Source organism: Chiloscyllium plagiosum, unplaced genomic scaffold (genome assembly GCF_037043375.1).
Source record: "Chiloscyllium plagiosum isolate Xiang-an unplaced genomic scaffold, Cpla_swu_hap1 HiC_scaffold_29, whole genome shotgun sequence".
NCBI classification, from domain to species: Eukaryota; Metazoa; Chordata; class Chondrichthyes; order Orectolobiformes; family Hemiscylliidae; genus Chiloscyllium; species Chiloscyllium plagiosum.
In genome coordinates, this window is record NW_028270167.1 from 17,027,722 (window position 1) to 17,042,888 (window position 15,167).

The 15,167-nt window shown below is 36.9% G+C and overlaps 1 protein-coding gene across 4 annotated transcripts in view; it reads left to right on the forward strand.

Moving 5' to 3' along the window:
- Window positions 1–15,167, forward strand: part of LOC122540666 (uncharacterized) — a 112,762-nt gene that overhangs the window by 84,731 nt on the left and 12,864 nt on the right. For 3 of the 4 annotated variants that reach the window (XM_087976396.1, XM_087976395.1, XM_043676702.2), the window contains 8 exons: window positions 1,549–1,590; window positions 2,775–2,818; window positions 6,338–6,743; window positions 11,257–11,319; window positions 12,606–12,755; window positions 13,688–13,827; window positions 14,199–14,255; window positions 14,410–14,506. In XM_087976396.1, coding sequence (XP_087832522.1) covers window positions 1,549–1,590; window positions 2,775–2,818; window positions 6,338–6,743; window positions 11,257–11,319; window positions 12,606–12,755; window positions 13,688–13,827; window positions 14,199–14,255; window positions 14,410–14,506 — 999 coding nt within the window. The remainder of the gene's footprint in view (window positions 1–1,548; window positions 1,591–2,774; window positions 2,819–6,337; window positions 6,744–11,256; window positions 11,320–12,605; window positions 12,756–13,687; window positions 13,828–14,198; window positions 14,256–14,409; window positions 14,507–15,167) is intronic. The other variant, XM_043676703.2, reaches the window with a different exon arrangement.

The following is a 15,167-nucleotide window of genomic DNA, read 5'->3' on the forward strand; positions in this document are numbered from 1 at the left end:
GTGAATTGGAGTGATTATGTAAACTGGACATGGTCTTATTAGAACATATATGTTTTATAGGTAATATGATTGTTGCTTTTAGAATTCTAAAAGAAATTTAGATAATGATCAACATTTGCACCATATTCAGAACTATTGAACTAGAGGACTTAGTCTACTATTGAAGTAAGGTTAAATCAAAACATAATCTGTGAAAACATCATTTCTGCAGATCAGCATTCTATGGAAATGTTTCCCTATGGATATGCTGAAAGAAAATTATATTGATTTATTTAAGTGCAAATTATGGGCCTTGTTAAGTAATGATGCAATTAAGACATTTTTTTCTTCCCTGTGGAATATTCAAACATTCACTTTGAATTGAATCTAAAAAAAATTTTGATACCCTCTCCCACAAAAAAGCAATAGTTCTCACACTTCTGGCACATGGTGTTAGAGTATTTGCTGATACAGTTCCAGTTAATTGTACTCCTATGATCCCAGCTATGTTCTTACTGGATAAGTCAGATCCCAGGCTGAAATTTGGCTTGATGGGTAATACTTTGTGGTTTTTGTTTAGATATTTAACAAGTTGGTCTTTTGCTGAAATGCAAACGATCACTACTGTAGATTCAGGTTGAATAATAAAGCTCTGAAGTTTAGTATGCAAAAGAAATGAAGATAAAATAGAATAAACAAAGTTAAAAATCACACAACACCAGGTTATAGTCCAACAGGTTTAATTGGAAGCACACTAGCTTTCGGAGTGACGCTCCTTCATCAGATGATTGGACAATCTAGAATAAACAAAGTTATATGTAACAGAAATGTAAAAGCACAAAGTCAAATACAGTCCCATTAATCTCAACAATACACCTTTATTGGAGAATTTCCTTCTCTTTCACATCTTAGGGCTGAATTTAACTATAGATTCAATTTTTTTGGTTGAAAATCTGATATCCTCTTTCTGGAGACGACTTATAAGCGAACTTAGATTTTCTGAGCTTCAAATAAGCTCTTTGTAGTTTTAACCAAACATTTCGGTCTCAAACTTCTGCACTAAATTATTTATCCTGAGATATCCTCTGATTTAACAGTTTTAAATTACCTTCCTTTCTCAGGAGAATGTGTTTAACACATCCAGGTTTAGCCAAGACTTACGCAAGCTGTCCAAACTGAAACTAAAATATTTACTTTCCAACCGAAGTGTGCTTCCCCCAAAATTCCAAAATCTTCTATCAGAAAATCTAATGCACTATGCTGTCTGCTTTGTTCGCTAGTAAACTCTCTTAATGTTACAAATCCCCATTATTCATCAGGAAGTCTCATTCCGATACTGTGTTTTAAAAGCAATCACCATGGCTACAAAAGTATCTACAGGCTCATTCCTTCTGATTTAAAATCCAAAAGTAAATAATTAATGAAATTTTAAAAATATATAAATCCCATGCCTTACATCAAAGTACACTTGTACTTACGTGCTGTCTGAAGTGTCTTGTTATTCGATTGTTAATCATCTTTATCTTTTTTCTTTGAATTTACTAAATTGTATTTTTAATTCTCCAACAGGATGAAACAGTTGGAGCCAGAAAGAAAGAAGGGAAAGCTAAGGTATTTAAAATATTTCTTTGCAAGTTAAATTAAATAGAATTTGTATACATTTAATGTAAAATTCACTTTAATTAGACACTAGGTTAGTCAGGTAATTACTTAATCACTGTGTATGTTTCACAACACTGGGTTAACATGGAGCTAGTCAAACATTATATCCATTGTTAGTAACGTTGTACAGACAACAGCCAGTGTTGGTGTCAGAACTCTGTGAGTTTAGCACTCGGGCTAAGCCTTGATTTATGCTTATTTGAATGCCTCCTGATTGATTTCCAGGAGATTACACTGACACCACTGCAGCTGAGAGCTGAGGAGCTCTCTTTGGAGAGGGACAGACCTCATAGACAGGAGCATGGTGAATATATTTAATGAAACAATGTTTCACAGTAAGGGATCTCTCATTGGGAATGTGAGACAATTTAAATGAGCCCTTCTGTCAATTCGTTTATGGCTTATTTAAAGGGGTATGATAAGAAACCTCAATTTGTACAAAGTTGCCTTTTAAAATACTGTGGAAAACTAAAACCATTCTTACAAAACAATTAGTTTAAACTGAAACTTATTTTCTTGAAGTATCACTGTGGACAGCGTAGAAAGTGTCAAGCTCTAATTTTCTATATGTTGCCTTTTCTGCAAGGATATGAATGGTATACAAATTTAGTTTTTACGTTTTGTGCTGCTATGTAATTTTGACTTAACATCCTTAAAATTTCAGTGACTCTGCAACAAACTCTGAACAGCATTACTTTCAAGCTAATATTTAAAACAATTTTATGCAAACACTGTCGTAGTATTTCTGTTCTACAGTCATTTGCCATTGAATTAATTATAAATTGCATTAAGTTTCTACATGGTGAGACATGTCAACTAAAATTCATGTTTCCATTGCATTCTTCAAATTAACTATTTGTGTTGCAGCTTTTAAGAAAAAGAAATCTCCAAGCATGATGATAATGACAAAGCACCACAACATGTTAATAAGGGTTTTCAATACATTGTAATTTAAAATCCAGAGATTTTTAACAGTTTGTGAACTTAGTTGAGATTCTCAGATGTTGACACATATGTGCAGATGTGTTTATAAATAAGAAAATAAATATTTAGAATTGTGTAATTTAGTTTAGGTTATTGACCCAAAATTCATTCTGTTTTTGTTCATCCTTTTTTTTTCCACATCCACTCAGGATATAGCACTTTCAAGTGAATTGATGAAGAATGATACGATCAGGTAATAATTTTAGTTGTATTAAAGATATGATAGTCACTCGTGTAAGCCAACTGTTAATCAGAAATGAACTCAAAAAATAAGCCAGTGAACTAGTGTTATGAACTAGGCCAGAAAACTCTAAACGTCCTTAAGCAGGCAACCCGGACCATAACTTTGCAATTTGTTTCGGTAAGTGTACAGTGAAAATTACCTGGAGTATGATAGCTAAGATTGACTACCAAGTTTTAAAAGAGACAAAAATTTATTCACAAAATTACACAATGAAAAACAATAGAATAAAGAACCCCTACAGAACTCAGTCTATCCAAACTAAACTTAATTATGCTGTTCCAGATATACACAACACTCCCACTAAGCAAACCCCCTTAAAACACAGTCTAAAAAAAATGCAATCTTTGCTTACAGGTTGAAGTTAGAAGGGTAAAAAGAGAGAGAGAGTCTGTTCACACAGTTCACTGCTGAACTTCCAACTAGTTCTGGACTGAACTGCTCAGCTGATTACTCCCCTTCCATTGAACAGGTCACTTCTAAAACATGATCACTTTGGCCTGAAGTCTAATCTGATTACATGTAAACGAAAGGCCTCTCAAAATTCTTTACATCGCTCTACCAAACTAGTCTAATTGGAGCCCGGCCCATTTACGACCATTCCGTATCCTTGAGAAAAGGAACAGCTTTTAGAGAAAAGGGGCCAGCTTTGTGACAGCTAGCATCTTTTTGAAGGAATAGTGACAGTACAGAGGATAGTGTAATGAAAACATATTGTTCTGATAGTCTGTTTGAAAAGAAAACATTGATAGCATGAACCAAGAATTTCCTTCTTCGAAAGCAATGGCTTCCACCTTTTTTTAGTGCCTCTAATGTATGTGTAAGTGTTATTGTGTTTAACAGAGTTGTAATCAAAGCAAAACAAATCTCAAATCAAGGCGTGGCCGAATGTTCAATTGAATTGGTGGGATTTAAGAAGGACCTTGAAAGAAGAGGTAGCATTGGAAATGTGTAAAGGTTTAGGAGCAAGTCCGAGATCTCGATAGCTGAAGACATAGTTTTAAACGGTGAAGAGAAGGGGGTGGGATTGCATCAGAGACCAGAAGTAAGAGAATTCAAAAGATGTAAGCATCTTTTCTTTGGAGGCAAGAGACTGGAAGTTGAGAGTGTGGTGCTGGAAAAGCACAGCAGGTCAGGCAGCATCTGAGGAGCAGGGGAATCGATGTTTCAGGCATAAGCCCTTCAAACGTTGATTCTCCTGCTCCTCAGATGCTGCCTGACCTGCTGTGCTTTTCCAGCACCACATACGCAACTCTGACCTCCAGCATCTGCAGCCCTCGTTTTCTCCAAAGAGACTGGAGGTGTTCATTCCAGAACTAGACAAATTACAGATAGGAAAGGTCAAAACCATAATTTGATTTAACACTAAAAATGACGATCTTAAATTGGTGTCATTGAAGTCCAGAAACTAATTTGGATTAATGAGGCTGGAGACTGGATGAATGGCTGGAAAGGCTCAACACACTCCCAATATTGAACAGATACCTTGCATTCAAGTGTCTCAATTTACCAACACTTTGAGTCTTTGGTCTGTGGGGAATGATGGGGGCATGGTAAAAACCTGAGAGTTCACTGCATGAATGGCTGGCAGGACAGGAAGGGCTTCTATTTCCTGACACTAAAGAACTGGATGTTTCCCAGAAGTGGCCATACAATCTGTGGTGTTAACAGGTTCTTTGTTGGAAAAGGAAGACTGCAAAGCTGCACTATCAAGGCTGTCATGACCTGAGGAAGAGAGCGCGGATAGGGGTTTTGTTTCAATAGTTTAACTTTTTATCTGAAAGGCAACACCTCCAACTGTCAACTACACCCTCAATACTGCAATGCAGAGTCAGCCTTGAATTTTATGCTGAATTTCTGGAGAGGCTCTTGATTGCAGCATGTTTATAGCATTCAGAACATCCAATAATAACAGTTCCTGGTTTGACCACTTCTGAGAAAACAATGAGCTCTTTAGTGTCTTGGATTTATTCATATGTCTTTCCAGTTTTGTACCATTTTTAGGCAACTCTCATATTGCCTCCAAATTCTTTCTCCTGGAGGCCAAGCAGAAAAATTGTCCTTTTCCAAAATCTCTACAACTCCTTACCTTGACCATTAATGGCCAATGTTAAATCTTGTCAGAAATTTTCTGAAACCAGCAATAGGAAAACTAATTTGTCTGAGAAATGCAGGAAAGAATTGATTTAGATTAGTGGATAATGGATAGAAGAGTGACAAAGGTTTACATAATGTTTTTGGTTGGTAATATTTGTTATAGCTTTCAATCTGATCTTGTTTTCAATGGTTTCTACATTATCTAGTGAGGTTCTTACCATTCTTGACAGCATTGCTCACTTTCCCTGTTAAACTTTGATAATTTTGGATGATGCTAATCTTTTCACTCCTTTTAGGATCAAGGTATCAACTTTCTGGCAGGTGTAAAAACAGTAAATGAGCCAGGAGAGTTGTAACCCAGTAACAAATGGTTGCATGTTCAGAGCAAATATTTTCATACATTTTCAAATATTTTCATACATTTTCTAATTTTTTTAAAATATGGAAATAAAATAATTTCTGTTGGGTTTAGAATATGTTGTAAGGCAGCATACTTTACTACATGTTTAGTTGTACTATAACCAGTTCAGCCTAAACCTGGATGTCTAAATTGAGAAAAAGCTTTTGAAGTCCACCAGTATTGGCATCTCTTTGGTAAATCCAAATAAACTCAGAATAAGAATATATTGTAACCTCTCTAGTTCAGAAATCTGTTATTCAGAAACCCCGATTGGGCAGAATTTGTTTTGAACAGACTTAAGCAACTTGTAGCATGATTTTCTACTGTACTTTGGGAGTATTCCCATATTGAAGATACAGTATTTGGATAAGTACAACATTTTAAATTATGCTTTACAATATTTTATCACTTTTATGCTTCAGGTAAATATTTACATGTGACAAATGTTAATTGATGGTTTCCGCATAATTGTGGTTTGGTATTCTAGATCATTCTGTAATTCAGTAATGTCTTGATCCCAAGAATTCTGGTTTGGAGAGGTTAGGAAATTGTTTTATTTCCAATCCATTTCTCTTTCTCCCAAAATAAAGTCCATTTGTCTTCAGTTGTCATCTTTTGCTAGTAGGTTGAATTTGTGTAGATATTCCTGTTCGCAGTAATAGAAGTTATTTCAAATATATTACGGGGATATTGTGCTTGAGACTTCTGTAATTTTACGTAGATTCCTTTCATTGTGAACCTAGCATGCTACAACGATGTTGTGTGGTCAGGGACAGATATTTGAGGGTAACGGTTAATAGGTTGTCCCTGGCAAAGCAGCAATCACTGTTTTTCAGTAGTAGTTTGTATCTTACATTATTTGTGCGTGAAGCAAATTAGCATCTTGTGTTATCAACACTTATTCTTTGATAAGATTCCAAGCCTAAGGACACTGAACTAAACCAAAAAATGTTAATAACTTATGATTTTTTCAGAAATTTGGAAACGACAGCACCTGAACTGAATGACAACAGTTATGCACTTTCTGAGATGACAGATTGTTACCAATGGGCATCCAAAGAAGAAAAGGTTCAAAACTCAAGCACCAATACATATTTAGATAATGAAGTTCAAAATACAAATAACTTCATAAATTTGGAGTCACATTTGAATAAAAAGAATAAATACAAAACTAAAGAATTTGGAACATTGGAATGCAAAGGTGAAGAACATGTTTCACAATCTACAAACAGTAACCTATTTCTGTATAAATCTCTCAGTCCAATAAATTCTCCACATTCTACCTGGTTAGCAAAGGAACAAGCAAGCTCAGATGATTCTTCTAAATCGCAGACCTTAAAAATCAGCAGTGGACAAGCTGAATATACTGTTGTCAATAAGGTAGGAAACTTGTTCTAATTCTGCTAAGTAAATTCTCATAATAAATTTTCATCATCTGTTAGATGATTCGTAGCAAGTTTTAACGATGACTACATTGGTTCTGTAGAAAATGTAACCGCCTTTCTTAAGGCATCTTTCCCTCTGTGCGGTGACTAAAATTAGAAAAATTCTTCCTTAGCAGTAGTGCTTGATGGTTGGACGATTGTGAATGTTATGCTACTATTCAAGTAAAGAAAGACATAAAGAAAGACAGCTCATTGTTAGTTGGGGATGCAGTTAATAATCAGGGACTAAATAAATGTTCATTTGCGAAGGCGTAAACTTGTATGAATTTGTTAAATGCAATAATTGTCAGGCCCACCAAGTTGAGCATCGAGTCACAGAGATCCGTGGCACAGAAAAAGGCCATTCGGCCCATCATGTCCATTACACACAAAAGCAAGCACCTAACAAATGTAATGTCATTGTCCAGCACTTGGTCTATTGCCTTGCAAGACTTGTCATAGAAGTGCACATTTCAATACCTTTTAAACTTTGAGAGTTTCTGTCTCTAACATCCTTACTGACAGTGAGTTCCATATTTCCACCTACCCTCTGGGTAAAGCAGATGAATGAGTAACAGCAGATATACAAGAAGATGTATGTTTTGACTTGACTTTACAAGGCATCAAAAAAGTGTGAGACAAGGCATGTTAAGATAAAACCCACGGAATTAAGGCACAATTACATTCACACTGATGCAAAGTTGGCTCAGGTTATTCGTAGTTGATTGGTGTGTCTTAGATGATTTGCCTTTGTTTCTCCAAGGTCAATTTTGGATCCATTACTCTTTTTTTTGATTTTGATCAATGACCTAGATGTGGGTGTGGCTAACTGTATGACCAAGTTTGCAGGTGAATAGCTCAGTAACTAGAGGTTATGAATTTAATATTATTGGCAAAAATGGAGTTAAGGAGAATATTTTTCATTGGCTGTTCAAAATCTGGTGTCAATGAAGATAATGCAGTTGACAGTCCACTTACACTTCAGCAAAGGTAAGAGCCCATGGGATCCAGTGGAATTCGGCTCATTGGATCTGGGATTGGCTGAGTGGCAGTTAACAGAGGATTATGTTTTCATGACTGGAAGCCGAAGTCCAGTGGGCTACTTCAACGATCACTGTTGGGCCTGTTGCTGTTTGTGCTAAATATAAACAATTTAGATTTGAATGTTGGAGGTTTGATCAGTAAGTGCACAGATAACACAAAAATTGGTGGGGTTGGTAAATAATGGGGGATATAGATGGGCTGCACAGGTAGGCTGACCTGTGGCAAATGGAATTGTCTGGATAAATGTGAGGTGTGTATTTTGGCAGAACAAACAAGGCAAGGAATACATGATGAACAATAGGACCCGAAGAAACTCTGAAGATCACAACTATCCTTTAAGGTAGTCGGACAGGTAGATAGTGTTATACGAGACATATGGGATATTTGTCTTTATTAGGTGAGGCATAGAGTTTAAGAGGAGAGAAGTTATAGTGGAACCGTATTAAACATTGGTTAGATCAATTGTGTGCAGTTCTGGAATCCACTTGAAAGGAGGGATGTGATTGCACTGGAAACAATGCAGAGGAAATAACCAGGACATTGCCAGCGCTGGAGAATTTCGTGATGAAGAGAGTTTGGATAGACTGTGATTGTTTTCCTGGGAGCAAAGGAGTTGTAAATGATGTGATGTAATTAAAAGATCAGATGCAAGTTTTCCCTGTACAGTTATGATTTTCTTTAATGTCCTGCTTCTGTAAGTAACTTTAATTTTTTTATCTTCTGTTTCAAATAGAATCATGTTACAATTTGTAATATTGCATTGGATACTTACACACTATAGTTATGTATATTTATTTAAAGATATAAAATAATGAACTTTGTTATTTGTGTAGCTTTGGCACATCCTTTCTACTTAAATTTGATGTGCTTCTAACTTTATTTTTGGTTTTGTCCAGATGCTTAACCATGCATTAGTTTTGAAAATATTTAGTTGACTATTTTGTTGGTGATGGTACAGTTTCATTCTCAAAAAAGAAAGGTTAGTTGGTGATCCTGTACTAACATGTTAATTCTGCCAACAAAACTGAACCTCTGCTGTTGCACCCAATCTTCGTCCAATTTAATAATATCGTTATTGCCATACACTGTTTCAGACTTCGAAAACAGCTTCTGCTTTCCCACTGCAGCTCTCTGAATTGAACATTTCTATGTGATTCATTATATTCTGATCTATTGCTAGTATAGGACCGTAAATCAATCATTAGATTCTGTTGTAAAAGTCAACCAGTCATATGACTTTCTTTTTACATTGCATTAGATTTAATTGTCTGGATAATGGTAATTCTCTGAAACTTTAATCAGTGAGACTATTCTGGTCCATAAACAAAATATGCACCGAACTGTAAGACATGGACAGGCCATTTTGATTAGAATCAAAAAGTGTGGCGCTGGAAATGCACAGCAGGTCAGGCAGTGTCCGAGGAGCAGGAGAATCGACATTTCGAGCATAAGCTGTTCATCAGAAATGTGGGGGTGGACCCAAGGGAGCTGAGAGATAAATGGGCCGGGGAGTGGGACTTGGGGGGAAGATAGCTAGGAATGTGATAGGTAGATGAAGGTGGTGGGTGATGGTGATAGGTCAGGGTGGAGCGGAAAGGTGGAAAGGAAGTCGGACAGGTCATGAAGGTGGTGCCTAGTTAGAGGGTTGGATATGGGATAAGGGGGATGAGGAAGCTGATGAAATCGACATTGATTCTGTGTGGTTGGAGGTCCCAAGGTGGAAGATGAGATGTCCTTCCTCCAGTAGTCGGGTGGCTAGGATTTGGCAGTGGAGGAAACCTCGGACTTGCATCTTCTTGCCGAAGTGGGAGGGGAAGTTGAAGTAGTCGGTAACAGAGCAATGGGGTTGTTTAGTGCTTGTGTTCCAGAGATGTTCTCTGAAACATTCTGCAAGTTGGCGTCCTGTCTTCCCAATATCGAGTAGACAACATCGAGAGCATTGGGGACGCAGTCAATGAGGCATTTGTATATGCAAGAAAATCTCTGCCGGGTGTGGAAGGATACTTTGGCCTCTTGGATGAGGGGGGAGGTATGGGCGCAGGTTTTACACCTCTTATGGTGGCAAGGGAAGATGGAGGGAGGGTTGGTGGGTTTTTTTTTTGGGGGGGGGTTCATGTGGTTTAGAACTAACATGGTAGTCTCTGAGGGAATGGTCTTTGCCCAATGCTGAAAGAGATCGGGAGGGAAATGCATCATTGTTGTTGGGTCTGACTGTAGGTGGAGGATGATGGTTGTATCTGGAGATTGGTGGGGTGGAAGGTGAGGACTGGGAGGCTTCTATCCTTGTTGGAGTGGTGGGGTTCAAGGGCGGAGGTGCAGGAAGTGGAGGAGCTGCATTGGAGGGTATTGTTGACGACATGGGAGGGGTAATTGCAGTCCTTGAAGTAAGAGGCTGCCTGGAATGTTCTGGAGTGAAATTGCTCCTCCTAGGTGCAGATGGAGGAATTGGGAGGAAGGAATAGTGTTTTTGGAGGAGGGGCTTGGGGGGAGGTGTACTTCAGGTAGCTGTGGGAGCTACTAGTAGGTTTGAAGTAGATGTCAATGTTGAGTCGGTCACCAATGATGGAGTTGGAGAGGTCCAGGAAGGGAAGGGAGGTGTCTGAGATGGTCCAGGTGAACTTGAAGTTAGGGTGGAAGGTTTTTGTGAAATTAATGAACTGTTCAACCTCCTTGTGGGAGCACGAGGTGGCGCCGATACAATCATCGATGTAGCAGAGGAAAATGTGGGGAATGGTGTCGATGTAGCTGCGGGAGATGGATCGTTCCACATACCCGTCGAAGAGGCAAGCATAGCTGAGGCCCATGCGGGTGCCCATGGCTACCCCTTTGGTTTAGAAGGAAGTGAGAGGATTCAAAGGAGAAACTGTTGAGGGTGAGGACCAGTCCAGCCAATTGAACGAATGTGTTGGTGGAAGGGCAATGTGGCACCCCCTTCTTGATGCCAACTCAGCACTGCCCTCTTGAAATGTCCTACCTGTCCATCTTCCTTCCCACCTATCCGCTCCACCCTCCATTCCAACCATCACCCCCACCTTCACCTACCTGTCACATTCTTAGCTATCTTCCCCTCCCATTTATCTCTCAGCCTTCTGGGGCTAAACTAAAATTGATTAATTAAACACAGGAAAAAAATTATCAATTTTGATTTAGTGACGGGTTGAAGCCAGCATTTGATAACATTTTCAGTGATAAATTTGTAACAAATGAAGTTGTTTTGAACAACATGTGCTCCACAGAAAGCATTGTTTCACAAATCTTGGTACACTCGATGGAAATTCCCTGAGTCTTCTATCACTCATATGCCTGTCTCAAATGTGTTGTGCATGCTCTCAGAGTACCTACTATTCTTACAATATCAATTCTCGTAGTTGTTGGAGCATTATAGAAGATGTGGTAACTCTTTTCTTTCCCTTTACCTTTCAAAGAACATGACAACTAGTGATGTTGCAGTGCTGACTGACCCTATAAAACCTTTTGAAAGCAAAGAGGTAAGACCTCTGAAACTTTAAAATTGCTGAGCAGAATGTAATTTTTAATGCAATCTTTAATTTTAATGCATTCAAAATATTGATAGTCAAGAAACTTAAATTACTTGTTCCTAACCATTCTATTGCAAATACGTAAATCATTTTGTAAAAGAATTCTCAGGTAGGAACATTGTGGAGAGTTTAAAATGCAATAATATATGCTGTGATCTTGAATGTCTAAAACCTAAGCCTGATGAAGTTCCTGCCTTACTCATTTTCTCAAATTGTTTTGGCCTCTTTAATGCCCATCAGAAAATAAATTAATTAAAAGGATATTATAAAAATAGAATGGGATGAAATGCCAATGGGATAAATGGTCTACAGTATAATAAAATCCTGTTACTGTTGCAGCAATCTCCCAATGAATGAAATTGCCATACTTCTAATGGTCATGATTATAAAGAGTTATGATTCCAGCTGGTGTTACTCTCAGACAAGATAGACCTCTGACTGAAATCTGATGTGGTAAATTATATTTTATATTAAGATGATCTTGTACTAAAACGCAACCTCCAACACTGAAGATTTGGTTTTAACAATAAAACAAAAGGTTATTATTTTATAAAATAAATGAATATAAATAGAGGAAAACTAAGCTGTTTAAACCCCCCACATAATTTGAAAGTTTTCAAAACAGAGTAAAAGTACACTTCTGTTTATTGCCAACACTATCATTTTACAGTGCTGACATGTCAGGGAGAGAGAGAGAGACTCTTCCTTCTCTATCACATTCTGTAGGTTTGCTTTGACTGTTTCTGGAGGTTCTGGAATTTCTATCGAAAACTGTGAAGTAACCTATTTCCTAACTTTGCTGAACTGATTCCTTTTATTCAGGATAAGCTGTTTTATATTTAGCTTCAACCAGGGCTACTCTGAGCCGAAACAAAAAGCCCTTCAAACTATTTTGTCCCCATCACAAAAAGAATCAATCCCTCATTCTTCTAAATGGGAAACAAACTAATGCTTCCCTCTTTCTTTCTTTTAGTCATTCGTCCACTCACTCACTCTAAGTCTTACTCTTGTTTAAAAAATCATGGCTCCAGAAAGACTGACAAACTCCTAAACCACCTCATTCACACAGATCAAAATGGACATGCTACTAACTCAGAATCCAAACTCTAAAATTGTAATTTTAAATAAGTATTCTGGTGAGCTAAAATATGTTGATGTTTTGGTGCAACACTTCCCTCGCTAAAGGTTTGCCTAATAATTATTTTTGTATAATAGTCTTTATTTTTGACTTGCAGAAAACCTTCTTGTATCTTTGCCATGAGAACATTCGCCTTATGCAGAACTATGAGAAGTCACAAAAATTGTATAATCGACTTTATGCTGACACTCAAAATGAAATTAAAACATTCAGAGAAAAGTATGAGCAACTTGTGTTCAAAGAGAAGGTATGGTTAACATCATTATAAAGTGTCACAATGCGATGCCAAGAATTCTTAGCATTTCAATAGGTTAAAAAGCATGTCAGTAGTTCCAAGGCATTTATTGTAAGAAATTTTATTGGAGAAGTTGCAAAGGGAGATGTTTAAACCCCATCAGCAGTTTGAAATCACACTTAAATCTTATTTTACCTTAAGTATATGCCAGCATTGCACCTGGTACTATATATATATCAATTGACATCGCTTGACATTTTGAGAACTGAACAGATCTTTCATCAGTCCTCAGTCTCAACATTTTAAAATCATGTGAGAATGGAAATTGATTAAATTAGATTTTCTTTACTTCCTGCTGTCTTTAGAGAATTGGGTATATTGTTGATTTTTTTTTATACATTCATGGGATGAGGACATCGCTGACTAGACCAGCATTCATTCCCTATCCTAATTGCTCAGACGGCAGTTAAGAATCAGCTACATTGCTGTGGTTCTGAATCACATGTGGGTCAGACCAGGTAAGGATGTCAGTTTCCTTCCCTATAGGACACTGGTGAACCAGATGGGTTGTTTCTGACAATCGATAATGGATTCATGGTTATCATTAGACTGTTAATTCCAGGCTTTTATTTAAGTCAGTTCCATCATCTGCTGAGGTGGGATTTGAATCCAGATCCCCAGAACATTATCTTGGTCTCTGGATTAACAGTTCAGTGATAATACCACTAGGCTGTCCCCTCTTTGTCAGGAATCATTTTCTAAGACTGGATAAGTTTAGTACAGTGCAGTTTTCAGTTTTAAAATTATGTAAGCATGACGTGTTTTTTTCCGGGGTTTTAGAGGATGTATAGTTAACATATCAATGGAAAATACTGTAAATTGGGAATAGGCATTGAAAATAACTAAACAAAGTAAGATTACTCACTTTTAACTCTGTACTATAGAAATTGAGGAATGAGCTCAGAACAATAAAGTTACAGATGGAGGCTAAAAAAGAAAGAAAATGTGACCAAAGGAAGTATCAATTACAAGAACTCAATACTCTACAAGAAGAACTTAAATCTACAAAGAATAATTTGGAAAGGTATGTTGGGCCTAAAGGTCTTAAAGCCTTGAAGTTGCGAATTTGAGCAATACGTGCCATCCTTGTCAAACTTTCTATCAGTTTGTGGATTTTTATAAAATGTTGTCAGTGAAAATAGAGTTTGTTCAATTTATTTGATTAAGGGAATTGGAAATATATATATATATTCTTGAAACCAACAAAGCCTTCTGTTAATATTGTGACTTTAATATTATAAAACCTCCCAAGATGCTTTATATGGGCAATATGAAGGAAAATTGGACACCCAGACACACAAGCCAATATATCTTAGGACAGATGGCTGAAAGTTTGAAAAAAAAAGTGGCTTTATGTATTGTGAGGAAAGTCTGTAATGTGACTTTTCTTTTCAGGTCCAAAAAAGCTATTCATGAAAAAGATACTGAAATTCAGAAAATAAAAGATGAAAGGTATTGCTGCACTATATTTATTTTAAAAATGTTCTAAGATTTAAAGTTATGGAAATAATTTATTCTGAGCTATACTAATATATGACAGTGTTAGTATTATGCATAATAGCAAACCATTTAAAGGTATCTTCATCCAAACAACCATTGCTTTCAGGGAGAAATGGATCAGTGACAAGAAAAAATTGCAGACAATTTATTCCACAAGAAAAGAAAATTATAGGCAATCAGCCAACAGACTACTTTCAGTTGAGGTATGTATTGCTGGGAAATATTGCATAAATGACACTAACATGTGAACATGACTATGAAACTGACAAAAAAGCAAACTCGATGTTGAACAAAATTAATAAAATGTTTTTCTCTGTTTTATTTATGATTGCAAAGTATGTTTTGGTTTGTTTTTGAGAATTTGGAATGTATTTACCAATACCAGTATTAGTAAATTTGAAGAATCATTATGGTGGTTTGTACTGCTGACCTCAAACTGAGCAGTTTCATGTGGATGACGGTTTGTTTTATTTCTGTGATAATACACATCCTTCCCTTCCAAAATAACCTTGAATTACAGCCTTTTTCTGAACAAAATTATTTTCCTCCTTAATTCTGTCTACTTTTTCTTAGCTCTGGTGTCTTGGGTCCAAGCACCACCTGCAGTTGCTCCCTAGCCTCTACCCCATATTGCAGAGAATAAATCACCAAAGTGCATTCGAGTGGCTTGTAGCAAACATGATTAATGACTTCTGTTTTGAAACTTTACCTAAGAATGTGACTGAGATTCATGAATGCAGTGGGGCATTCTGCATCTTCCCAAGCCATGGCTCGCTTGATGACAGAGCATTCATACTGTCTAAATCATTACATTTCAAAGTTGCACAAAAACCTGGGACCTCTTGTAGCTCTTCACTTCTTTGC